Here is a 27586-nt window from a genome sequence, read left to right as displayed (position 1 = left end):
AGCTTTTATTGTTGGTTTAAGAAAGGATCTGCCAATAAAGGGAAATAAATATCATAGTTCTTGAAATGGAAACTTTGCTTCTCTTGTAGATAATATTCTTTTGATTGTTAAGCTTTGCACATTGTTGATGGTTCTAGAGGAGAAAGTATAATAAAAATAAGGAATTCTTAAAGTAATTTTCTTACTATTAATTACAGGCATTTGGATCATCACAAACTATGGGATCCCAATGAGTTTGCAGTTCACTGCTTTAAAATTATAATGTATTCCATTCAGGTAAGGATTGAATATATTATATAAGTATATAAAGGATTATGTAAGTATATATATATATATATAAGGATTATATATTATATAGGACTTCCCTGGTGGCTCAGATGGTAAAGTGTCTGCCTACAATGTGGGAGACCTGGGTTCAATCCCTGGGTTGGGAAGATCCCCTGGAGAAGGAAATGGCAACCCACTCCAGTACTCTTGCCTGGAAAATCCCATGGACGGAGGAGCTTGGTGCAGGCTGCTGTCCATGGGGTCGTAAAGAGTCAGGCACGACTGAGCGACTTCAAAAAATATATTATATAAGTGATTTTGGTTCTCTGTCAGTAAGAATGTCCTCAGAGATAGAAATCACTATAGGAGATAAGACATATTCTTAATTCAGTTCTTTGTCTCATTTATTTTTATTTATACTTATATTCTTATTTGCCAAGATGAAAAGATATCTAATAAAAATAACTAAATGATTTTATGATGATACCCATTATGTGCATTTATTAAACACATTATTGTGTACTTGTGTTTTACTGATAAACTAGTATTAGAATTGATTATTATAGCAGCATGTGACTGATACATTTATAGGGTATTTGCTGTGTGATAGTGCCTGTATTAATGTATTAACTCCACTGGTCTTCATAGAACCTTGATGAGGCACTGTCACCTACTACAGAAAAACTTGGGCAGACTCAGCTAGCTCTTAATTCAATTGGAATTTTAGGTCTTTTTTTAAACATTTTTTTAAACATCTACATTTTTAATACCCTAAAAAGTCATCATTAATTTAAAGGAGATAAGGTTGTAAGAAGCAGCACAGCTTTTAGTACTGGTCATAACAGGATTTGCATCCTAGATAGGCTGTTTCCTAGTTGCATTGAACTTAGGCAAATTATTTAGCCTCTCTGAGCTTTACTTTCCTTGTTTCTGAAAAGAAAATCTTAGTGCATGCACTGAATGCCTCATTTTTATACTAAGATAGAAGCTGACATTTATCAAGTGCTGGCCATGCCTCTGACTATGCTAATAACCTTACATGCTTTATTTCGTTTAATCCTCCTTATTTTATGAAGTGAATGTGAAGTATGAAAGTGTTAGTCGCTCAGTTGTGTCTGACTCTTTGCAACCACATGGACTGTATCCCGCCAGGCTCTTCTGTCCATGGAATTTTCCAGGCAGGAATACTGGATTGGGTTGCCATTTCCTTTTCCATGAAGTAGATGTTGTTATCCCCATGTTATAGATCAGAAAACCGACCTTTAGAGAGATCAGGTACCTCACTCAGGGGCACATAGGTAAGAAAGTCAGGATTTGAATTCTGTTCATCCTATTCTAAAACTTTGTGTCTGAATAAAATACTAATTATAGACTAGCATAATGTAAGTTTTCAATACTTTTGGTAGCTAGTATAAAGCTGGTTTATATGTAGAAGGATAATTTTTTTTAATTTTCCCAGTTTATTGAAAATAATTGACATATAATGTTATATAAGTTGTAAGGTGTACAACATGGTTGATAAATGTGTGTGTTGCAAAATGATTCTCATAGTAAGTTTTCTCAAGATCCATCACTTCACATAGCAACACATTTTTTTTCTTCTGATGAGAACTTTTAAGATCTTTTAATTTTAGTTTAGTAGGTGAGAAGTTGATCTGGCAATCTGTAGACATAATTAAGACTCTTCCCCTAATCTTCATAGCCTTGTATTTCTTCATTTGCCTTCCTTATTCAGATTCAGTTACTAGATGAAATTGTTTTTTGCAAGGAGTAAATGCTAAAGTTGAAGAAACTGAAGGAATCAATAAATATTTGTTGATTAAGTGTTTAAGAAGTTATTCTGGTCCACAGCATTGCTTTAGAAGAAGCTTTACATTCACTATACGTTTTATGAAGTCCATTCTTTGAAAATTGAGTGTTAGTACCCACCAGGATGGGAATTTCTATTTTATAAGGCTATCCTGATACAATCAGGATAATATTTATTATGAGAATAAAAATTTTCTCATAAATCTCCTTCTCAGAGATGGCTAATGTTAACATTTAGACATATATATCTAGTCTTATATACTTTTTTTAAAAAACAGATTGAATTTTATTTAACATAGTAGTTTACAACTGGGCTTCCCTGGTGGCTGGTGGCTCAGATGGTAAAGAATCCGTCTCCAATGCGGGAGACCTGGGTTTGATTTCTGGGTTGGGAAGATCCCCTGGAGCAGGGCATGACAACCCACTCCAGTATTCTTGCCTGGAGAATCCCCACAGACAGTCCATGGGATTGCAAGGAGTCGGACATGACTGAGCGACTTAGCACAGCACACATTTTACAGCTTGCTTTTTTCCCCTCAGGATATCATGAGTATTTCCCATGATCCTATTATTCTTAAGAAGAGTGGGTTTTAATGGCTATATGTTGTTCCATGACTTAAGTACCAGTCTCCTGTAATTGGATGTTTTAGTGTCACATGACTTGTCATTTTTATGAATTCCAGGATGTATATAATTGTTCGTATATTTTTACACTAGTTTGTTTCTCTTAGGCTCAGTATTCTCACCATGTAATCCAGGAGATTCTCGGACACCTTGATGCTTGTAAAAAAGATTCTCCACGGGTTCGAGCAGGTATTATTCAGGTTCTATTAGAGGCTGTTGCCATTGCTGCTAAAGGTTCCATAGGTAAGTGCCAGCCCAAAAAAAAAAAAAAAAAATTAATCTTTTACGGAATGTTTTTTCCAGCAGGTATAGCACTGTGTGGGACAATCTGAAAATATTTTTAACATTTTTGAATGTGCTATAATTTCTCTTGAAGTTTTGTGTTTCCATGACTGTTGTCAGGCCTCTTTAATGTACAGTTAAACATTTTCTCCAAATCAGTCTCTCCTTCCCTTCTTCTTTTCCAGTAAAGATTTTTGAAACCACTTATATGCTAAACATTTGGGAGGGGTACACATAAACAAGAAACTTATAGTTTACTGAGTTAGACAACTCTCCCTGATGCCATAATATAAGGCAGATTTTGATCAAGTATCATAAGAAAGCCAAGGTCCAGAGAAGGGGGAAAATGGATTAGCAGGAGCAAAGCATTATGTAGCCCATTTGACTGGGACATGTGGTGGTGTGTGGAGGAAGCCAGGGACATGGCTTCAGGTTCAAGTTGTGGCTAGATCATGGGTATAACTCTTCAGTTGACTAACACGCTTTAAAGATTCACTATAATCTTCAGGAGATAATGTTATATGGTGCTGACCTTGATGGCAGAGTGCAAGTGGGAATGTGAAGTCAGTAGGATTTGATTAACTGACTGACTGGGTAACACGGAGAAGGGACGGGTCAGACATCATGGTTTTTCACTCGGGTGCTTAGAAGGCTGCAAGGGTCCCTCAAAATTTCTGAAGTTAGGAAAATCTAGTTATGTTTTCTTTGCTTCAGAATCAAAGTGAAACTGTGTATTACCTACTGAAATATTGTAATTTTCACTCAGTGTCAAATGAGAGTGGACATTTTGTATATGGACTCATCGTTACTCATAATTTACCTCAAAGAGATGGGAACAGGTTATTTTTTGGAGACCTACTTCATTTGGCATATTAATATGAATTGAACCACAGATGATGCATTGATTGAGCCATCTCACTACTGATGTCTCTTATGTGTGAGGAACTGTGTGTTAGGTTCAGTACATTCAGAGAAGGATTTCCACAAGGCTGCCTGTCCTGGAGAAGGTTATAATCTAGAGGAGAAGGTAGAAGTAAAAAGCACTGATTAGATTGTATTGTGATGGATGCATTGACAGAAACACATAGAGTGTTCACAGAATTAAAAGCAGAGACTAAACGTAGTTTATCCAAGTTGGGTAAATTGGCCAGCTTCTCTCTAATAATTGAGGCAAAATTCTTTCTTCTTTAGCCTTAAAAGATGGAAAATAAATTTCTTATGCCACAGTGGGCTGTATTATCATAATTCTATGGATTCTGACCCAGCAGTTTATCACAATATGCATTCTTTTGAGTAGACAAGATTAGATAGATGGAAAGTTTTTGTTAACTTTTATAAGACTCTGCACGTTTTGTGTGTTTGTACCAAAGATTCCAACAGCCAGTTGTTCCGAGATGCCCAGTAGATGTTTGCTGGAATAGCTAGAAGACTTTCTTACTTAGGGATTTCTCATTTACTTTTTTAATGAATGGTTAGTTCATAAATTACGAAGTATTGCCAGCTACTTAGAAAATATCTAGATGTCTCTGTTGAGAAACAATGAATATTGGCCTTGAGTCTATGATGCTGGAAGAATGTACTCGCTCACATCAGGGTTCATTTGCAGGACCCACAGTGCTGGAAGTCTTCAACACCCTGTTGAAGCATCTGCGTCTCAGTGTTGAATTTGAAGCAAATGATTTACAGGGAGGCCCTATAGGCAATGCCAACTTAAACACAAGTTCCAAAGACAGTGATGAGAAGATTGTGCAGAATGCTATCATCCAAACAATAGGTGAGTATGTTTCCCATTTCAGATTGTTATGGAAAACAGTGATTCAGAAAGCCCTCATTGAAAGTACTTGACTGTTATGCTGCATTAGTTAAAGGTGAATGATAGGTTAGACTTTGAAAAAAAAACTTTGTATTTGGAAACTAAACAAACATGAGAATACAGCAAATTACAATCAAGAACACCATATGTACCCTTCACCTAGATTCATCTCTTAATATTTTATGCCTTTATCATATCATTTCCTTTCTCTCTCTGCCTGTCTGCCTCTCTCCCTCCCTTTCTGCATTTCTCTGTGTGCGTAGGCATGCATGTATATATGTGTGTTTATCTACATATATGTGCGTATATAAATCTATACATATAGAGAGAAGCGTGCATGTGTCCATCTACCTTTCTTTCCTGACCACTGCATATTAAGTACATATGTATCATGGCTCTTTACTACAGAGTATTTTTTCCAAAGAATAAAGATATTTTCTTACATACCCAGAATACAGTTATCAGCATCAGTAAATTTAACTTGATATTGTACTTTAATCAGACTTGCTTGTTTCAGTTTTGTCGTTTGACCTGATAATGTCCTTTATAGCATGTTTTCCCTTAGGTCCAGGATCCAGTCTAGGATCGTATATTGTGTTTAGTTGTGATGTTTCTTTGGTTCCTTTAGTTTGGAACATTCTCTTAGGATGCGGACATTTTTAAAAGAGTTTAGGTCCGCCTTGCTGCTGCTGGCAAGTCGCTTCAGTCATGTCGGACTCTTTGTGACTGCAGCCTGCCAGGCGCCTCTGTCCATGGGATTCTCCAGGCAAGAATACTGGAGTGGGTTGCCATTCTCCCCTCCAGGATAGATCCCCCTTACCCCTCACTTTAAAAAAAAAAACACCCTTGGATGGGTTTGTCTGGAGTTTCTTCATAATGAGATTCAGCGTGTGCATTTCTGGCTGAATGCTGTTTAAGTGATAGTGCTCTTCTCAGATTCTCGCGTACAGCACCGCACAGTGTGTGTCCTTTTTTTGCTGGTGGTGTTAGTTGTGGTCACTCCACGTGTTCTTCTGCTTCTCTGCTGCACAGTTTCCATTTCCCCTCGTGAATTATAAGCAGTCTCTGAGAAGGTGCTTTAAGACCATGCAGATCCTCTGCCCTTTCTACATCTAGCAAACATTCAAAAGACCTCAGAGACCAGGATCTGGATACTGACACTGAGAGTTTACAATCACATGCCTCCCCACTACTCCATGCAACACACACACACGCACGTGTGCACAAAGGGTACAAGGATATAGAGCATGGTGTACTGTTGATTGTTCTCAATTAATGTCTCGATTTGGTCACTGTCAACTTCAAGTGGTCAGTCTGACCGTGTAGTATCATCGAGCAAGAAATCTGCAGCATAAAACTTCACAAACCACTTCTGATACATTTAATCAGTCACAGCACCTTCTCGATACACCGTACAAATCATGTTTTGCATTTCAGTTGCATTTTTACCTTTCTTGAAATAATAAAGCATGACATGCTGTAAATGTTGCTTTTTTTCCATCTTCAGTATTAAAATGGCTAGACAAAAACTCAACCTTGGTAAGTGTTTTTTCTTAATGCACTGCTGATATGACAGCTGTCACAATACAGTCTAACAAAATTGTTTCAAATGAAGTTAAAGACAACTAAGCACTACTAGAGCCATCTTATTGAAAAAAACCAAATGAACCTTTTGACCAACTTAATATTACGATTTTTTTATTATATGGAAAAATAAAGTTTTCAATTTGAAAAATGCATCTTAAATTTATCTTGATATTTTTATAGGATTTTTTGGAAGTAACCTACCAGATTATCAGAGGTCAGAAATCATGATGTTCATTATGGGGAAAGTACCTGTTTTTGGAACATCTACACATACTTTGGATATCAGTCAATTAGGGTATGTTTTTGTGGTTCTCCTTTGTTCTCAAACTGAAAATTTCTCAAACTGTAAAGTTGAATACTCAAGGCCAGAATACTGAAGTGGGTAGCTGTTCCCTTCTCCAGGGGATCTTCCCAACCCAGGGATCAAACCCAGGTCTCCCACATTGCAGGCAGATTCTTTACCAGCTGCACCACCAGGAAAGCCCTAATTTGATTTTACAACATGCTAATGCTTTAGTTTGTAAATAACTTAATAAGGAAATGATAGTCTTATTTAAGATATTTGTTTGACCATTAATAACCCTTTTTTCATTTGTTAATTCTTTTTTGAAAGAATTATTTGTATAACAATTATTTAGGCACATTCTGGCCTTATTAATATATATTACATAGATATTATATCTGTCAGTTATATTTGCATTAGATATATTCTCCAGTTTATAGTATCTTTTAATTGTTCTGGATCTTTTGTTGTGATTTCATACAGTTGACTTTTCATGTCATTACATGCATAGGTTTGTTTCCTTTGCAAACCAACAGCTTTTTAATTTTTTTTGTTTGAATTTGATTTTTGTGCATATAACCCTGTAATTCATATGAAGTTTACTTTAAAATGAGCCATGACTTCAGCTAGTATGAAAGCAAAGTCTGTTTTGCTAATATGAAGAGTTTTAAAATAAAAAATAATAATTTAAATAAATAAGGTTAATTACTTTTTATAAGATAATGCCACTGTTTTGTGTATTTTAGGGATTTGGGAACCAGGCGGATTCAAATAATGTTGCTGCGATCTTTGCTTATGGTAAGGAATTTAAGACCGGTAAAGAACACCTTTAACCTTAAATTATTAAAGAGGTTAAAAAAATAGCTTCACATTATCAGCTTCTTTTTCTTATAAGATACCATTTATGGTAAGTTTTCTTTCTGTGGTTTATATACTGTACTTGAATGTACTTGATTTCGCTTTTACTGCTTATTCCTCAGTTTCCCATCATCATGTTTGGTTTTCATAATGATGAAAGATACAGAAGGCAGAAGGCATTACCATTTTACAGAAGATGATGCCTGGGCCCAGCTATCGCCAGATTTCTCAGTTCTTTCCTATATGTTTTTTGCTTTTATATTTGTATCTTGTTTAAGAGCCCTTTGCCTGCTCTGATGATATAAACACATTTGTTTATATCTTTTTACAAAAGGTTTACAGTTTGGCTTTCCACATCTAGAACTTTGATCTGAAGTTTATCTATTTTTGAATGTGATATAAAATATAGATATGTTTTTAGTTTTTTTAGGTAAGTAGTAATTGTCCCACCAATTTCTACTCACTTATAAAATCACCTTTATCCTATAATGAATGCCCAAATATAAATGGTAGATGTTCCACATATGCTTGTAATCCTTAATATAAATAGAGATTACCCACCTGAAATTTCATTTGGCCCTAAGCTTTTTTTAATTAAATAAATTCCTTGAGCAAATAGCCTTGTCTCTAATCCTAATTTTACTACACAGTCAACTGAATGAATGTCTGTGTGTTATGGTTAAACTGTTTAATGGGATTTAAGTATAGGCTGATTAAAAGCTCCAACTTTAGAGATGGGAATACACTCAGAAATGTCACATCAAATAATGAAAACAGCTTTCCAAAATGAAAATGCACTCCTATTAAACTGAACTGCTTAATTTAAAATAAAATAATTATTTGCCAGTTTAAAATTTTCAGATCGTACCTGTGTTATTTGTTACCTAATTTCCCTATATCCATTTAGCACTGACTTCCTGCCCCATATGTCCTTAACCTTCTGAGCCTCGGTTTTCTTTTACAAAATGGGGAAGCAGTAGTGATTCGCAGCCTCACAGGAACATGGTAATGGTGAAGCTAGTACACATGCAGTGCTTAGAGCCACGCCTGGCATACGGTAAATGCATGCTGATACTGATTCTGTTCACTTTACGAATGATGGTGTTTTGTAAAATCATCGTCATCTCACAAATTTTCTTCTAGTTTTTCCTTCAGACTTATGGTTATACTTCCTATTTTCCCTAAGCTTTTGATTCTTAGAAAACAACTTGAGAGTTTGACCAAAGAAGGATTCATGACAAAGGTTTTTTGCTTGTTTTTCCTCCCTATAATCAGGTAACTTCTGGATACAAAGCGAAGACAATCGTTACTGCACTGCCAGGGTCTTTCCTGGACCCTTTGCTATCACCATCCCTCATGGAAGACTATGAACTGAGGCAGTTAGTCTTGGAAGTAATGCATAATCTCATGGATCGCCATGACAACAGGGCAAAGCTTCGAGGGATCAGGTATGTGCTGTTTGAAAATAGGCTTAATGATGAAATTTTCAGATTTCTACATTAATGCATTTAAGTACAGTATTGATTTTTTTTTTTACCTTTTTAAAGTGTTTAATTTAATGGTTTTCAGTACTTTCACAGTTAGAACCATCACCATTACCATTATGCAGTATTATACTTCTTTTCATCTAGGATTTTTAGGTTTTATTAATCCAGAATTTTATTTAATTTGTATAACAATACTAATATATGAACAAAGCTAGTGTAGGTGATGGAATTCCAGTTGAGCTGTTTCAAATCCTGAAAGATGATGCTGTGAAAGTGCTGTACTCAATATGCCAGCAAATTTGGAAAACTCAGCAGTGACCACAGGACTGGAAAAGGTCAGTTTTCATTCCAGTCCCAAAGAAAGGCAATGCCAAAGAATGCTCAAACTACCACACAATTGCACTCATCTCACATGCTAGTAAAGTAATGCTCAAAATTCTCCAAGCCAGGCTTCAGCAATACATGAACCATGAACTTCCTGATGTTCAAGCTGGTTTTAGAAAAGGCAGAGGAACCAGAGATCAAATTGCCAACATCTGCTGGATCATGGAAAAAGCAAGAGAGTTCCCGAAAAACATCTATTTCTGCTTTCTTGACTATGCCAAAGCCTTTGACTGTGTGGATCACAATAAACTGTGGACAATTCTGAAAGAGATGGGAATACCAGAGCACCTGACCTGCCTCTTGAGAAATCTGTATGCAGGTCAGGAAGCAACAGTTAGAACTGGACATGGAACAACAGACTGGTTCCAAATAGGAAAAGGAGTACGTCAAGGCTGTATATTGTCACCCTGCTTATTTAACTTTTATGCAGAGTACATCATGAGAAACGCTGGACTGGAAGAAACACAAGCTGGAATCAAGATAGCTGGGAGAAATATCAATAACCTCAGATATGCAAATGACACCACCCTTATGGCAGAAAGTGAAGAGGAACTAAAAAGCCTCTTGATGAAAGTGAAAGAGGAGAGTGAAAAAGTTGGCTTAAAGCTTAACATTCAGAAAACGAAGATCATGGCATCTGGTCCCATCACTTCATGGGAAATAGATGGGGAAACGGTAGAAACAATGTCAGATTTTATTTTGGGGGGCTCCAAAATCACTGCAGATACTGACTGCAGCCATGAAATTAAAAGACACTTATTCCTTGGAAGAAAAGTTATGACCAACCTAGATAGTATATTCAAAAGCAGAGACATTACTTTGCCGACTAAGGTCCGTCTAGTCAAGGCTATGGTTTTTCCCGTGGTCATGTATGGATGTGAGAGTTGGACTGTGAAGAAGGCTGAGCGCCGAAGAATTGATGCATTTGAACTGTGGTGTTGGAGAAGACTCTTGAGAGTCCCTTGGACTACAAGGAGATCCAACCAGTCCATTCTGAAGGAGATCAGCCCTGGGATTTCTTTGGAAGGAATGATGCTAAAGCTGAAACTCCAGTACTTTGGCCACCTCATGCGAAGAGTTGACTCATTGGAAAAGACTCTGATGCTGGGAGGGATTGGGGGCAGGAGGAGAAGGGGACGATCGAGGATGAGATGGCTGGATGGCATCACGGACTTGATGGACGTGAGTCTGAGTGAACTCCAGAAGATGGTGATGGACAAGGAGGCCTGGCATGCTGCGATTCGTGGGGTTGCAAAGAGTCAGACACAACTGAGCAACTGAACTGAACAGGATATATTTAAGATAGTAAATGTTAAAGGTCTTTTAATGTACTTTCAGAGATCTCATCTACTAGTAATCATTAGTTACATAAATTTTATTTTGATTTTGCCTCAAGGATTACTTTGTGCAATTTTACTTAACTAAACTCAGTTATTCAGTAGAATCATTACATATAAGCTTATTTAAAATGCTCATTGAAATGAGTGATAAATAGTTCAGACTTCTAAATATAGCCATGATTTGTCATATGAGATATGATATAATAACTGTCATTCCTTTAAAAATGATGCATTGGTTCTCTCTAGAATAATACCAGATGTGGCTGACCTAAAAATAAAAAGAGAAAAAATTTGTAGACAAGACACAAGTTTCATGAAAAAGGTAAGATTATCTTCTGAAAAATAATGCATGACTTAAGTTATAGCCATTTGAATTCTCAGGTAGGTTTGCATTGATCTGTAACCTTGAAATGAAATGAAGGGGAATCTATTAGAAGAGCATACATAGGTCTGTATCTGTAGCCAGAAAATTCACACTTACTAGTACTGAACCACAGACCTAAACAGGCTTAACCAGTCATGCATTGGCACAGCTGGCGAGACCCCTCTTACCTATATGGGTCCATGTGCATATTAAATAGATTACAGAGCAAAATGCATAACCCTACAGACGGACTGGTTTCAGAAGACTACTGTTGTGGCCTGTGACCCTGGCCACACATTACAGTCACCTGGGGAGCTTTGTGCCTTTAAAAACACCGATGCTCGCGCTCCCCCACTGATGAGTTAAATCACATCTAGGGTGGGCACTGGGGCCTGCCTAGTGGAGAGGAAGCGTGGCGGTCATTCAGTTTCCCAGTTGTAACTTACAGTTTGTGTTGTGAAACAGTGTAACATGTTGAGTTAATTACCACATGGTACTTTGAAATGGGAAAAACGCTTTTATTTCTGTTTGTTGTCACTTGACAATTGGACCTGTACTCTGGAATGCTTTAGACGATGGGCTTTTCTGTTTTTGACTAAGGCGTGTTAGATCCGTTTGGTTTAGAGGGAAACCTCTTACAGTGCCGGGGGTGTGTCTGTGACCTCTTCTCATGGGTGGACTTTAGACGTGCCTGTATCACTTCAGACCAAAGTGTGGCAGAGCCTGGAGATGCTCTTCCCCAGACAGCTCCCAACCCACCTCCCAGGAGGTTGTTCCCGCAGGCAAGAAAACCTGAGTTTATTTCTCCTCACCCAAGTGTTTCTTACAATTGCCGAGGCTCCCATAATTCTGCCATTCTTTTCAGCTTTTCTCAAATCTATCTATAATTTGCTTGTCTTTTCAAATTATTACTAAAGACATTTTCATTGTTTGCACTGGAACTATTTCTGACTTGCTGTTTTTATTTAATTTTCTCTTCGACTCCAATGCTAGTGTCTAATTATATATCAATACATTTATTGATGTTAATAATTGGAATACAATTTGACCCTCCAATTATCAGTTTAAATCTCTCCCTTGTTATGTGATAAGATAGCTACTTTGTAAGAGGTTTTATACACCTGTGAAATCTGCCCTGCTACATTTTAAGCAAGACTGTCTTTTTTCTGTATCATTTCCCTTTTCAGAATGGGCAGCAGCTATATCGGCACATATATTTGGGCTGTAAAGAAGAAGACAATGTTCACAAAAACTATGAGCTACTTTATACTTCTCTTGCTCTTATAACTATTGAATTGGCCAATGAAGAAGTAGTTATTGATCTCATTCGATTAGCCATTGCTTTACAGGTATGCTTTCATAGCCTTTCATTGACAAAAGCATTTTTTTATGAATTAGACACCATCTTTAAAATATTATCATCTTTATTCAGGGACATGAATTTTTTAAGTGAGTTGTCTAGTTTTAAATCTAAAATACTCAAACTATGATCACATTCATTTATTCTTTGTACAGATGTTGAGTAAGTATTGACCATGTGCTAAATATTGTTCAAGGCCATAGGATTACCATGATGAAAAAGACAGCGTGGTCCCTGTGCCCATCCTTTCAGTGGGGAAGATAGTCATTAAATAATAAGAATTACGTAGATGGAGTTGTTTAATTAGAGTTTACATATTATGTAATAATAGAACTGTGTGCAATGAGAATACATGCATTTATTTTCATGTATCTGATATACATTTCACCAGCCCCTGAATCCCCCTGTCTTTAGGAAAGGCTTTCCTGAAGAAGATTTGTTTGAATTGAGAGTTTTAAGTCTCTTATAAATAGGTATTTATTCTCCTTTTAGAACTTTTTTGTTAAAAGAAAGCTGCTTCTAAGGTGACATTTGGTTAGCATTCCAACCTAGCTGCATTTCTTAGTATAATCATAGAGAAAATGCCAATGAGCATGAGACCTTGATCTGTCAGTGTCTCTGTGTGTGTTTGATTAAAGGACAGTGCAATTATCAATGAAGATAATTTACCAATGTTCCATCGTTGTGGAATCATGGCGCTGGTTGCTGCATACCTCAACTTTGTAAGTCAGATGATAGCTGTTCCTGCGTTTTGCCAGCATGTTAGCAAGGTAATAAATTGAGATAAGTCCTTGCATTTGAACTGCACAAGAATGGCAGATTTTCTACCAGCAATAATTATTTTTAATTTTGATGATTATGTATCAAATTATTAAGATAATGCTATGTTTATATTTTCATTGATGCCTGTTGTGTTAGAATTTTTCTGTGTAATGGTTGAGCAGGAAATATGGTTTTCTTCTACAATACTTCATACAATTTCTTATACAGTTGTTTTCCTTTTAAAACATTATGGATCTTAGTATCTCATATTTCTTTAATTATACTGTTTTTATTGTCATTATGTTTTAAACCAGTCTCCTTGAGTTAGATCTCAAAAGTTAAGTAAGTAATACACCTCTCAGAGATTTGTCCTGTGTCATTTAACTATTATCTTTTTCAGCAGTAACTCATTAAATAGTTTAGCATACATTTCAGAACCCCTGACTTACCTGCAGAAAAAGTCCACTGTAATTTTTATTCTTTAAAGACATCTTTCAGGGAGAACCCCGTTTTTATGAAATTGGAAGCATATCTCTCAGTCCTTCCTAAAATGTAGGGGGTTTTAGTGCATTCTAAGAAATAAAACTCATTCATCTCATTAAATAAATGTTTGAGTGACTATTTGACATCTGCTGTTAAAGATCCAAATGCTATGAAAGCAGGGTTCCCTTTTAGGTGGCTCCCAAGTGAGTTGGGGAGCTAGACCTCAGAAGAGCGCTGAGACCGCGGGCATGCGCGGCAGCAGGTCCCATGGAGGAGGGGCACAGCGAGGGCCTGCTGCTTGTGGAGGCGTTTCCCACACAGGGTGCTTGAGAAAGCACAGGTTCTAATTGCCTCTGTGGGATGTTTGATCAGATGTGATGTATCATCTTTTTTTCACAGCTTGTATTATTTTATCACTGTGATTTTGTTACCTGCTGAGTTCATAAACGTGAAAACAAAATGAACTCTTTATTTGGGTTCTCAACTGTAGCTTAAATTCCAAAATGAAGTGATGCTATTTCTTATAAATGTTTAGTTTTTGTTTCTATGTTTTTAGTTTTCCACATTTTTGTGGCACCGTCCTAAAGAGTGAGGCCTTTGATTTTTACTTTTTGTTTTTGGATATTTTTCAGGTTATTGAAATTCGAACTATGGAAGCCCCTTATTTTCTACCAGAGCATATTTTCAGAGATAAGTGCATGTATGTTAATGCTTTACATTTCAAGGAAGGGACATTGACTTGAGAAACCAGTAAATGGTGATTGCAAAGGAGTGAACTATTGTTAGAATAATTTTCTGATGTTTTGTAATCCTCATTGTTTTATGTTTCTGTCACTTAACTCATCTAACTTGTTTCTCTTGTTATAAAAGTTCTCATACAAAAAAAAAAAGTTCTCATACATTATAAATGTAGACTCATACACACATGGACTCAGTCTTTGGTGAAAAAAATTTTAGCTTACCCTTTTTTAAACATGAAGATGCAACTCTTAAATAGAGCATGTTCTGATATATAGGTGAACACTCCTTTAAGAAACTATAATATCTTGTTAAAGACTTCCAATAATCGATAACAATATTAATAAAATATGGGATAAAGAATGTTTTCCAAAAAACGACGGTTATACTCTGAACTTTTTTTTCTTACTACTCAAACAAAAAAATACATATATGAAAAATACTTTATTCAAACTTTTGGACTCTAAAAGCAGTTTAATATTGAAAGCATCAGCATAATGTAATACCAAGCAGTTTGAAAGGAAAGTGAAGCTGTATGTCTTGGACAAGAGCTTCCTGTCACTTAGTTGGCTAGTGTGTTCTTGATTAATAGTCAGTGAGCTTCATTTTTATTTTCTTCTTGCAGTAGATTTTTAATTAGCATGATAGTTAAAGCTGAATTTAGCCCTCTTCATCATTTAATGTGTGAATACCAGCAGGATAAAATAAGGCTGACCTCACCCTTGGGATGTTACTGGGGAAGAAGAACAGCAGAATGCTTCCTAGCTGGGTCCACATACCATATGTTTGAGCTCTTTAAGAGCTCAAATTAGTCACCTAAAATATACTGATTTTCCTATGACTAATTACAGTTTAAGTTGCATTTATATTTAGACCTTGATCTAAAATGTTTATATGTTAACTTATTTTAAATAATACTAAATGGCTTTTGTTTTGATCAACTTGACAGGCTTCCAAAATCTTTAGAGAAGCATGACAAAAATTTGTACTTTTTGACCAACAAGATTGCAGAGTCACTTGGTGGCAGTGGCTATAGTGTTGAGAGGTTGTCAGTCCCATACGTACCACAAGTGACAGGTAAGGGCAGGTGATTAAAACTCTTACTCTATCGAATACGTATCAGCAATTTTTCTGCAAGTTCAATTAGCAATGAAAATTAATTCTGTTTGTGTACTTACTATATCTCAACTGTTACAGATGCTTAAGAAAGCTTACTTCTATTTTAAAATTTTCTTCTTGAAAACCTTTAGTAAAAGACACATACATGATTTTATCATGAGCAAATTGAATCCTCAAGTGATAATTGCTATAGTTCATGTATTATTATACTGAATAATATTATTCTTTAAACAGAGAAGCAAAGTAAGATCTTTGCTCTTTAAGCTATATTGTGTTTAACTTCAGGAAATTGGTAAAAATTGTTTAGTTAGTAAATTGTGACTGTTGAACTTAATGAATTAGGTAATTTTTGTCATTTGAAAGAGTACAGGCTATTTTCTATGTAAAGAAACCTGCAAACTTTTAAAGTTAAGAATATGTTTTCCTCTGTGTGTAATATATCTCCTTCTATTCTTTTCATTGCCTGAGATAATTGTTTTGTTTCAAAGCAAAACTGCATCGTATCTTGCATTCACTTTTTACTTTGAAAGCTAAAATCAAAGATTTTTATCTTAGGACACCTTCATTTTCTTTTGATGGGGCTACATCTGTTCTACAAGAAAGCTGTTTGATTTCATTTAGGTAGTTTTCTGAATTAATCGCTAGAAATAGCATGACCTTTGGAAGTAACTTTTTTATAACTTGGATCCAAAATATGTATGTTTATTACAGATAGTTGTTCATAATAGTTTGAGATGTTAATGAAAGCTTTTGCATTTTCTTTTAAATTCCATAGTATAGAAAATTCTGTTCCTCGGGAATTCCTTGGGAAAGTAAAAAGTGCTAAGAATAAAACATTAATAGAGCTTTGTAGTTTTAAAGAATTTTTTAAATAGGTTTTTAAAAATATTTCATTCTTATAATTTGGATTTAGCTCTCTTTCCTTCAGGCAAAAAACCTCATAAACCCAGGCACAAGTGCAAAGGTAATCCACTGTCAGTTGGCCTACCCTTTCCCTCCCCCATCCTTTAGGAAAATAGCTTACTACAACTGCCTTCTAGAAAATGAAGACAGTGGCCTGTGTATTTTATGTAGTTGTAAATGCAGTTATTGTTTTGCTTTACCTTCCCCATAGCTGTAGTTTACTTTCCATCCCTTGTTATTTCCTTCTACCCTGTTCCTTTAACTCCGAACAGTTCTGAACAAAAATTATGGTACTTTTTTTTTTTTTTTTAACAAATGGTTTGTATTTCCCGTTTCTTCCCACCCCTGAAAAGGATGTATTATCTTTTTTAATGCCTGTCTATCACTGACTAGAAGAATTCAGAGCATTTCAGCATATACTTAGTTATGTAACTGCACAGAAATCCCTCAGTATGAATAAGGTTTTTCTGATTTATAAAGATTTTGGCAGTTTAGAACCAGTCTGTGGCATGTGTGTCCTGCCTGAATGCAGAGAGAGTCAGAAGACATAGTAACACTTTGTGGCATAATCAGTTATTAAATTTTCCTTTTGCTGTATATCCATCAGATATTCATTTTTTTAAAAATAAGGGATTTAAGATTTAAGGTATCTTCTTAAAAGAAAAAAGTTTAAATATTTATGTTGTTGTGTATCATGCAGGTATACCTTTCATCATCAAAATAGTAGCTGCCATTTATTATGTACTGAGTGTTTGCCAGTCACAGTGATACTCTGTATTCATGTTCTCAGGTAATCTGAGAATGTACTTTGATGAGAAAAGTAGCATTAATTTTGTTGACAAATGAGGATAGTGAGGCTGATATTAAATAATTTGATTAGGTAAGGCCACTAGAATTAACTGCCTTGCCTGTTCAGTTAGGTGCTTAATAAATTGATTTTGCCAACTGTGTGCTCAAAGATTGTTCAGTCATCCATATTGATCCAGATTTATTTTTTCTTGTATTACAAACTTTTACTGAGTGTCTACTATATCAAGCACTCTTCTGACTTTTGGGGTAGAAAGATGTTAAGATTCACTCCCTATCCTCAAGGATTAAAGTTTGGTGGAGAAGACAGACAAACAGTTGAAATATAATGGTAACTGGTTCTAAAGAAAGAAGAATGGTCTGCCTAAAGCTTACTGAACAGTTAATGACTGGCATAAAGTAAGTGATCAATAAATATTAGCTAATTATTACAAATCAGCATAGAAATTGACTTAATAGTGTATGTCTAAGTGTGTGTTACATGCTCCTCTATGAAGAGGTGCAGTATTTAATGAGTATTTACGGTGTGGCAGCTGCTGTGCAAATAGGAGCAAGACAGGTAGAGGTTCTTGCTTTAACAAAGCTTACAGTCTTTCCTAACGGGATTCCTCATCTGGACCAAGAAACACAGGAGATGGTTTTGAATGACATTTTTCTCAGTTCTACCAAGATGGCACATCAGCAGTTTTATTCTAGATGCATAGGAAAGAAGTTAATTCATTATACAGTTTGTCTAACAAGACAATTAACTGGACGATTGCAGTATGCCTTAAAGGCTATCATCAGAGAGGTTTGGGGTCCTCAGGCGGCACCTAGGAGAGTCTTCTGTCCAGGTTTTGTGAAACAGGGGTGTTTTCCAGAAGGAAAAAAACCCCTAAGATGAACCTGAAGCAAGTGTTAGACAAGTGAACTGTTTCATGCCAAAGTAACAGCATGTGTGGAAGAATGGAGGCAAGCAAGAAGATGATTTTTCAAGCAATTACTGTAAAGTTAGTCTACTTTGGAGTGACTTGGAAGAGTAGGATTGGGAATTGTAAAACCGGGTTAAATAGTTCAAACTGTTCTGAAAGCAGCATTAAATGATTTTAAACAGGGAATGGCTTGATAAGAATTGCAAAGAACCTAAAAAACCAGTGTCACTATAAATAAACATGCATTAGCTCTAGATGGAATTTTGTATTTTTCTGTAGAACCAAAAAAGTCTGTCTGTGTAACTAGTATCATTGTTAAAACGAAATTTTTATATAGACAAATTACCTCTGAAATTTCATTTTGCCGGTTAGCTTTTTAATTGAATCGGAGCAGCATTGTAGCGCTAATTACATTTCATGATTTATTAATATACAGTTAAGTAAGTTCTTCTACTTGTTTTTATACAACCATAGACAATTATATTGAGTAATTTAATGTAGTTCTGTATTATACTTGTGTTCAGACTATTGTGTATACTTGGCGTTTCTCTATTCTTTAGCCGTCTGAATGCAGTTGCATACATTATACACAGACACTCTAGGTGGCAGCAGAATGTCACTGAAGGAAGTTAGGTCTCACTGTCTCCAAGCATTGCTCTAAAACCCAGGTTGCAATTAAAAACAGAAAGAAGAAACAGTGATTACCATACCAAACAGCAGATTATAGGAAGTGGAGAGAGGTAGGTGGGATGGGAAAATGGAAGGGGCATAGAAAGTAGCGTCTGAAACTGCCCCAGGCCAGCCTGAGGAAGAAAAGCAAGGGTCTGCCCTGGGGGTGCACACACGAGGCACTGAGACGCCGAGAGGCAGGACAGGGCTGTCCCCAGTGGCTGCAGTGATGTTGCGTCTCAGCCGACCGTGAAGGGCAGGTCAGGAGCAGACGTGGATGGCCCATGAAAACAGGGGCGTTACCTTCTGTGAGCTGTGTTGTGGAAAGCTTACTCATGTGTCAATGTGCACGATACTTAGTTGTGACTGGGCTTTTTCTATCACCTTCAAGCAGGTTGCTCTATTGATGAAAGAACTTTCTGAGAATAGAGTGTTAGAGTTTCCCATTGAGTTTCATTTTCTTCCTTTGAAAAATTCCTTGTCTTTCTCAAATCTCTGCCCATATGTCCCTCCCATTCTAACTCATTTTTGCCACTCAGTGGTCCCTCTCCTGCCTCTGTAATTCTCCTTTCCTTTTTATTTTTATCTTAAGTTTCAATTTGTCTCTTCTCTGCAACCCATCAGTTCTCATATATTAACCTAGAAATTCTTGTATGGGTATTTTTTGCGAAGCAGGCTATTATTCATTCCTCATTTTGAGTTCTGGTAAAGCCTTGAAAGTTGAAAAGCAAGTCAGCGGTGATGACCATACTGTTTTGTAGCAGTTCAATTGATGTTGATTTTTATGTTTGGTGATTTATATTAGCACATATGATCATGCAGAAAAATTAGGAAAAGTACACTGTCTCAGTTACCTTAATAATAGTCATATGCAGGAGATAAGATATTTTCAACCTGAAAACTGCAGTGAAACAATATGTAGTAACTTGTCACAGATGGGTATGTATTCATTCTGTACGATCAGCCTTTATACAGCAGAACCTGAGTAACTGCTAGATGATAGATACAAAACAGTCTGCCACTGAATTCTTGTACAGTTGGGGAGATAAGACATTTATTTACATGTTGGTAGTCAATGACTTACGGGTGATAATGATTGAATACTGGTAAGGAAAGATCAATCATAACCGATCAGAAATTTCTGTAGCCAGAAGACAGTAAAAACAATGAAGTAATATTTAAGATTTAAAGGATGCGATGTACTGTGTAAGTAGAGCTTGAAAGATAAGAGTCTTTATGGTGGGGGGCGGGACATAAGAAAGGGCAGGTAACAGGTGTTTCCTGTAGGAGTTGCTGTTTGTAGAAAAGCATGTGCAGCAGATGCTCAGAGACGGAGAATAGACACGTTTGCCTTAATACACAAGGGAACAGCCGATGTTCCTGTTCGTAGGATCTGACTGGAGAATGCAGATTGCCTTTTTACTTGTCAGGCAATGGGTAGAATTGCTTGGAGGAGTGATGTGGTTGGTGTTTAAGAAACTTACAATAAGATGGTGGCATACAGGGAAAATTCTCGAAAGGTCTGTTATCAGGATGGGGTGGGTCAGTGGTTCTCAACTGTGAGTGATTTTTCCCACTCTAGGAACCATTTGTCAACCCTAGAGACATTCTTAGTTATTGCCAGTGGGGAGGCCTACTGGTATCTAGCAGGTAGAAATTAGGGATGCGGCTAAATATTCTGTAATACACAGAATAGCTGCCACGGCGAGAATTATCTGGCCCAAAATGCCAGTAGTGCCAAGGTTAAGAACCCTGGCTAAGTTGTGCTGTGAAAATAAACAGACACACATTCTTAGTGATTTAAAACTGTAAAGACTTACTCGTTGCTCCAGCTAACCGTGCATAACTTCATATCCTCCTTGTTCTGGAGTCCAAGCTGATGGAATAGCCACAGTCTAAAACGTTGCTCACTCTTCATTGGCCAGAACTAGTTACAGAGTCCCTCCTAACCACAGAGAGGCCAGGAACTGCAATCCTTCTATGTCCCAAAAAGAGAGTAAATTGCCATATTTGATTAACAGCATTAATTTACTGCCAGGGAAGGCTACCTTGGAGTAGAGGAGTAGTCAGTAAGAAAGAAACCAATGGTTTTCTTAGGCCATGCCGCACAGCTTTTGGGATGTTAGTTTGCCAACCAGGGAGCAAGCCCACACCCAGAGCACCGAGTCTTAACCACTAGACCACCAGGAAAGTCCCAAGAAACCAATTTCTTTATGTTTGCCCTTTTTTAGTTCATTCTTCACCCCTTCAGAAGAATAAAATCACGGTTCAGTTGACCCTAGAACAACACTGGTTTGCACTGCATCAGTTCAGTTCAGTTGCTCAGTCGTGTCCGACTCTGCGACGCCATGAATCGCAGAACGCCAGGCCTCCCTGTCCATCACCAACTCCCGGAGTTCACTCAGACTCATGTCCATCGAGTCGGTGATGCCATCCAGCCATCTCATCCTCTGTCTCCCCTTTCTCCTCCTGCCCCCAATCCCTCCCAGCATCAGAGTCTTTTCCAATGAGTCAACTCTTCACATGAGGTGGCCCAAGTATTGGAGTTTCAGCTTTAGCATCATTCCTTCCAAAGAGCACCCAGGACCAATCTCCTTCAGAATGGACTGGTTGGATCTCCTTGCAGTCCAAGGGACTCTCAAGAGTCTTCTCCAACACCACAGTTCAAAAGCATCACTTCTTCGGTGCTCAGCTTTCTTCACAGTCCAACTCTCACATCCATACACAACCACTGGAAGAACCATAGCCTTGACTAGACAGACCTTTGTTGGCAAAGTAATATCTCTGCTTTTGAATATGTTATCTAGGTTGGTCATAACTTTCCTTCCAAGGAGTAAGCGTCTTTTAATTTCAGGGCTGCAGTCACCATCTGCAGTGATTTTGGAGCCCAAAAAAATAAAGTCAGCCACTGTTTCCCCATCTATTTCCCATGAAGTGATGGGACCGGATGCCATGATCTTAGTTTTCTGAATGTTGAGCTTTAAGCCAACTTTTTCACTGTCCTCTTTAACTTTCATCAAGAGGCTTTTTAGTTCCTTCACTTTCTGCCGTAAGGGTGGTGTCATCTGCATATCTGAGGTAATTGTTATTTCTCCCGGCATAGTTCCACTTAAATGCAGATATTTTTCAATAAATATGTACCACGGTATTATGTGGTCTCAATTTGGTTGAATCTGCAGATGCAGAACCATGGATCGGGAGGGCCAATTAAAGTTGTATTGCAGATTTTTGACTGCAGAGGAGTCAGTGCCCCGAACTGCTAGGTTGTTCATGAGGTGAAGTTGCTCAGTTGTGTCTGACTCTTTGCAACCCCATGGACTGTAGCCTACCAGGCTCCTCTGTCCGTGGCATTTTCTAGGCAGGAATACTGGAGTGGGTTGCCATTTCCTTTGGTCAACTGCATATACAAAATGAAATTAGAAAGATAAAGTGTTGCCAGATTATGATGTGACTGACTGTGCTGTTAAGCTAATTTTAGACCTGAGCTCCCCGTTATTGGGAACCTTACAGGTGTGTCTGAATACTGATCTCCTTCTTAGCTCTTCAGGTAGCTGGGTCTGGTCTTGGGCAGTCAGCTTACAGTGCAGGCAGCCTCTTCCATTGAGCTCCATGTGCCTTTCATGTACTATAATTTTGTGTATGTGTCTGTGTGCAAAATCTTGGGAAGCTCAGCATTAGTCAGTAGGCCGGATTTGTTTTAAAATTATAAGTTAGTCTGAAAAATATTCCTTTTAGAAGCAGCTCTACCAGCAATATAAGAGGGAGTGTTCTATTACCACTTCAGAAGCCATCCACAAAACTATAAGAAAAGATAAAAAATTCTGAAGAAGGGTTCTCTTGAAAAATAAATATGACAGTGTGGAGATAAAGAAGGTTTTCTTAGAGATGTTAAAATTGAGTTTAGAACATGTTTTTTTATTTTTTTTTTATTGAAGGATAATTGCTTTACAGAATTTTGTTATCTTCTGTTAAACCTCAACATGATAGAACATGTTGAATAGAATTGACTAATACAAAATGGGAAAATGTGGAGTGGAAATGGAACTGGGGGTATGGAGGGCCAGCTTTGAAGCTCTATACCGATTTTCAGCTCTTCAGGTGTCAGTGCCCCTGCCTCCATGTCGTTCAGGGGTCAACTGTATGAAACTGAGTCCACGTGTCAATTTTATTTTTTAAATCTGTTAAAGTCTGAGAGCACACTGCTTTTTATATTTAGTAAAAGCAAAAGAAGACCAACTCTCTTAATTTTCAGAAATTTTTTGAAATCTGTAATAAGTGGAATTTATACGTGAACCAGTCCATCCTATAGGAGATCAGCCCTGGGATTTCTTTGGAAGGACTGATGCTAAAGCTGAAACTCCAGTACTTTGGCCACCTCGTGTGAAGAGCTGACTCATTGGAAAAGACTCTGATGCTGGGAGGGATTGGGGGCAGGAGGAGAAGGGGACAACTAAGGATGAGATGGCTGGATGGCATCACGGACTCTGAGTCTGAGTGAACTCCAGGAGATGGTGATGGACAGGGAGGCCTGGCGTGCTGCAATTCATGGGGTCGCAAATGTCAGACATGACTGAGCAATGAACTGAAATGATACCATTTCTAACTAGCAAATAATGGGTTTTTTTTTTTTTTTTTTAATTGTAGATGAAGATCGACTTTCTAGAAGGAAGAGTATTGTGGACACCGTATCCATTCAGGTGGATATTTTACCCAACAGCATTCCTTCTGATGATGTGGTAAGTTGCTGAAAGTTTATGACCAAGTACTGTCTTGAGATAGATGTCAGTCAATTTGAAAGAGCTTTTTGCCCCTCTGCACTTTTAGAAGCAAATACAATTCTGAATTATTCCTAAATAAATAAAATTGTTAGTAGATGTTAATTTGATTTAGCCTTGAACTTGTAATTTACAATTTATTTTACTAAATTTATTTCAAATACTTACAAAGATATGTAAATTTAATATCAAGTGTTATGATATCACTGCATTTCACATTGTAGTAAAAGAAACCATAGAACTAAGCTTTTTTAATAAGAACTTATATAAGGCCTGTTACTAAATAAATAGGCCCTCTAATCCTATTTATTTTAAAAGATTTATGAAACATGAGTTGTGAGAATAAATGGGATTATACACTCTGTAGTGAAGCCAAATACCCATTAATTTTAGAAAGTTTCAAAATTTCACCTATGAGAGAATTTTTTAAATCATTTTGGAAAGTAAATATAACATTTAATGTGGGCTAAGCTGTATCAGTGACCTGTGTACTCTTGAAGGAGTTATTTGAAATATCGTAGATTTAATGTTCTCCTCCTGTTTCAATAGAGCACAAGAGTGTACCCTCCTGAGTTATAGGAAGAAAAAGCAGCCAGTATTCTCTAGGACTTATCCACACAAATCAGCAGAGAATTTTTTGATAGTCAAGTAAAAGTGCCGATGTGCCAGCATGTCAAGTCAGCCTCCTCCTTGTGGTTTATCCATTGTTTGCTTCCTAGGTATTTCATTATTTCTCTTGGTACAGTATAAATGATTAAAAGAATATCCATATAAGAAAAGGGGAAGGAAATTGTCTGAATTTATGCTTTCTCAGCCTCCTCCTCTCCCTCCTGCTTCCAAATCCTGTCAGTTAATTTGTGTGCCAGAATTGTATTTGGTGGCCAGGGTACAGCCAGTTAGTTTATATTTTTCAACGTTTTTACCTCACTCTTACGTAAAATTAATCAGTTTCATAAAGAAATTACCTTCAGAGCATTGGAGTAGTTTGAATAAGCTGTTAGTGTTCATTTTGGAACTTGGGGCCTTAAGGTTGGTTTAAAGTTTTCTTACGAATTTAAGACTCAAGAAAAAGCATCTTCCCTAAATTTCACCTCTCCAAAGCCATTTTAATTTTTATACTCGTTATTAGCAAGGAGGATGCCTTGCTAACTCTATCTTTAATGATTATTAATTTGCTGATAATACCTTTGGAGGAAAGAAATTCATCCAAAGCCTTAGTTTATATGTGTCAAGAGTGCAGTCTGTTTTATTGACTGGAATTTTTCCCTTCGCCTTTTGTTGACCATTTTTATTTCTCCTAAAAATACATATATAGCACTTCAAACTGTTGCAGAGAGTCAGTTTATTTTAATAAAATGAACTGAAATGACATTTGCGTGAAGACTTAGTATAGGAGGAAGATTCTTGACATGAATTTTACATTAAAAGTTCATTAATACATTTGTTAAATTATTAAAGATCCTTTTGTTTTATCTTTGCTAAAACTGTAAATCCTAAGTCAAATACACCTCACCCTGAGTATTTGAAAAATTAAGTACAGTTTTTAGTTGAGTGCATTGGAGTTTCAAACTCATTTACCATTGTGGTACCTAATTTTGTGTATTAGGAATGGTTGTTCAGATATCAGAAGACAATGACGGTACCCTCTAGGCTAAAACCAGGTAATTTCATTGTGTGGACAGGAGAGATTTTCATCAGTTAGGTATTTACCAGTTAATGGTGTAACAAAATATCAAACTGAGAATATGTATATTTGCTAACAGTGAATCAAATTAAAAGCTGCTCATTTGAAAAATCATTATTTCATCAAAATTATGTGAAATTATATATGTATAATCCCATATAGTCCTCAGATATATTTGATACCTGCTTTTAGAGCTTGTAACTTTTTTTTTAATGTTTAGATGGAGATCATACCAAAACTTTCATTTTTCCCTAGATACAGCTCAGCTTTTTACTAATCTATTAAAATACCTGGTCCATTTGTAATATGTCAGTTCTGACATTTGCAATTCAAGTTTTAGCCCACTGTGAATCCTTAGTGAACTTCTCCTAAAACTTGCCCTATATATGTATAAAGATACCTAAGTTAAATTAAAGTATTCAAGAAGATAAATGACTAAAATACAATAGAGACATATCTGCTGCCTGAAATTAAACAATCAGCTTGACTAATAGAATAAAGCACCACAGGCATGACTCTCTGATCTCTGTTGCTTGCTGAGCCCCATCAGCATGACTGATACGCATAATAAATATAAGTAAAACCTGAAACCTTGACTTAGTTCTTCTCTCAAAAAGATAATAGTCAGTGCTTAATTATTTGGGGGAATGGATAGAAAGTTATACATGTTAAATTTGGAGTACAAATTAAATTTTTTATACAAAATTAAGTCACTGGTCGGCTGAGAAGGATTGTCACTTTTTCTAGGACAAATAGCAGAGATCTTTTTATACATACATACATACTGCTGCCTGTTCCCCAAGTACAACTGAAGGAACCTATATGTGTGCTAACAAAACAAGAAGGCACTCATCAGTGAAAGTGACGTGACAGCTAGTCTGGTTGGAAAAAGGTGAATAGCAGATTTTACACAGGCTCAAGGGCGTTGTACAGTCTAAGCGAGAGTTCCGGGTCATACGTAAGACCAAAGTCATAAAGAGTAAAGGAATGTTGAAACTCCTCCAAAAGCCTGTCTTTGCACCATTTCCCAATAACTGCAGCACAACCAGTGTTTTCTATAGACTTGGAACAGACTGGTTTGCTTAAGCACCGAATGAAGTAGGTGGCTTGTATTTACAGCTACTTTGTATGAAAAATATGAATCATTAAACATTAGTATAAAGAAATTCCTCTTTTAAAAAAAAAAAGAAAGAAAATTCACAAAAGGCAGGAGTGGGAGACAGGGTTGAAGCCAGGTCACAGAAGATTGCATCCCCAGGCCGAGGGCTTCGTGTGTACTCCACTCCGATAGGAAATGGCAGCATGTTGAGAGTGAGCAGTGTCGTCAGAGCTGGGCTTTAGTGAAAGGAGTCTTGAAAGTGTGACTAAGCTACATCAGAAAGAAGAGACGGCTGTAGAGAGGCCAGATAGACCCCTGTGGTGGTTTGCACTGAGGGTGAAGCGGGTCTGGGGTATCCAGGCTGGAGATGGGGGAGAGGACCAGCAAGGGCCGCAAAGGACCGGGAGGAAGGAGGCCAAAACAGGAGGGAGACAGAGTGACTTGAGAGGTTCCATGGAGGAAGGCATCATCATTCTCTCAGGAAAACAGATAGAAAAGAGTTACTAGATAAAGTCCTTTAGCTTTTCACCCACCCAGAATGAACAGGTAATAGGTAAAAGTTCTGTGTAACAAGGATCCTGGCCTTCTGGCTTCTCCTGTGTTCTTTCTCCTGTGCTCTAATCGTTTCTCAAAAGTCTAAACGTCTTAACCAGTTGTAAGAACAACTTTGAAGTGCTAGATTGCTTCTAGTTACAAATAATTGACCAGCCAGAGCCTAATCTTGTATATCTGCTCCAAATATCTAGAACAAAGCAACTGAAGATTTCCGAGTTTAATCTGACTTCAACTAGGAATATGAACCTTCAGTAGGAAACCTGAGGTAGTGAAACTCTTGCTGCTTGATTTCCAGCTAAAGCCTTTGTATTACAGAGAAGCTCAGGTGCAAAGCATGGAGCCTTCTGCTTTCATTAGCCTTTCTGCCTTAGACTTAGCAAAAAGAAGCTCATGAGCTAAAAGTAGGGATGACCAGAGTCCAAGGCAAGTATTCATATATCCTTTCTTAACTTTTATTGAGATACTGTAGTTATTGGATATATGATTCCTCCTGAAAATGTGTTAGTGCCACAAAAAGTATTCCTGACTTTATATAGTATTCCTTTGTTTATATTAGCACAAACATGTCTCAAAACAGGAGAGATTTGAAAACTTCAAGTTAAAGGGTGTTTTCTGGAGAATCA

General features: G+C 37.0%; 1 protein-coding gene across 2 annotated transcripts in view; it reads left to right on the top strand.

Annotated features, from left to right (window-relative positions):
- Positions 1–27586, top strand: part of EFR3A (EFR3 homolog A) — an 80621-nt gene that overhangs the window by 41073 nt on the left and 11962 nt on the right. Inside the window, exons 6-18 of one of the 2 annotated variants that reach the window (XR_009594933.1) lie at positions 198–276; positions 2808–2943; positions 4589–4756; positions 6563–6677; positions 7412–7463; positions 8799–8971; positions 10981–11056; positions 12286–12447; positions 13097–13228; positions 14336–14403; positions 15391–15518; positions 23495–23586; positions 24175–27228. Coding sequence is in view for 1 of the 2 variants with exons in the window: in XM_027972892.3 (XP_027828693.2) it covers positions 198–276; positions 2808–2943; positions 4589–4756; positions 6563–6677; positions 7412–7463; positions 8799–8971; positions 10981–11056; positions 12286–12447; positions 13097–13228; positions 14336–14403; positions 15391–15518; positions 23495–23586 (1381 nt within the window). In the remaining variant the exon portion in view is untranslated. The remainder of the gene's footprint in view (positions 1–197; positions 277–2807; positions 2944–4588; positions 4757–6562; positions 6678–7411; positions 7464–8798; positions 8972–10980; positions 11057–12285; positions 12448–13096; positions 13229–14335; positions 14404–15390; positions 15519–23494; positions 23587–24174; positions 27229–27586) is intronic. The other variant, XM_027972892.3, reaches the window with a different exon arrangement.

Source organism: Ovis aries, chromosome 9 (assembly GCF_016772045.2).
Source record: "Ovis aries strain OAR_USU_Benz2616 breed Rambouillet chromosome 9, ARS-UI_Ramb_v3.0, whole genome shotgun sequence".
In the NCBI taxonomy this organism is placed as follows: Eukaryota; Metazoa; Chordata; class Mammalia; order Artiodactyla; family Bovidae; genus Ovis; species Ovis aries.
Note: the sequence above shows the minus strand (reverse complement) of the source record. Positions and strands in the feature narration are given on the sequence as shown.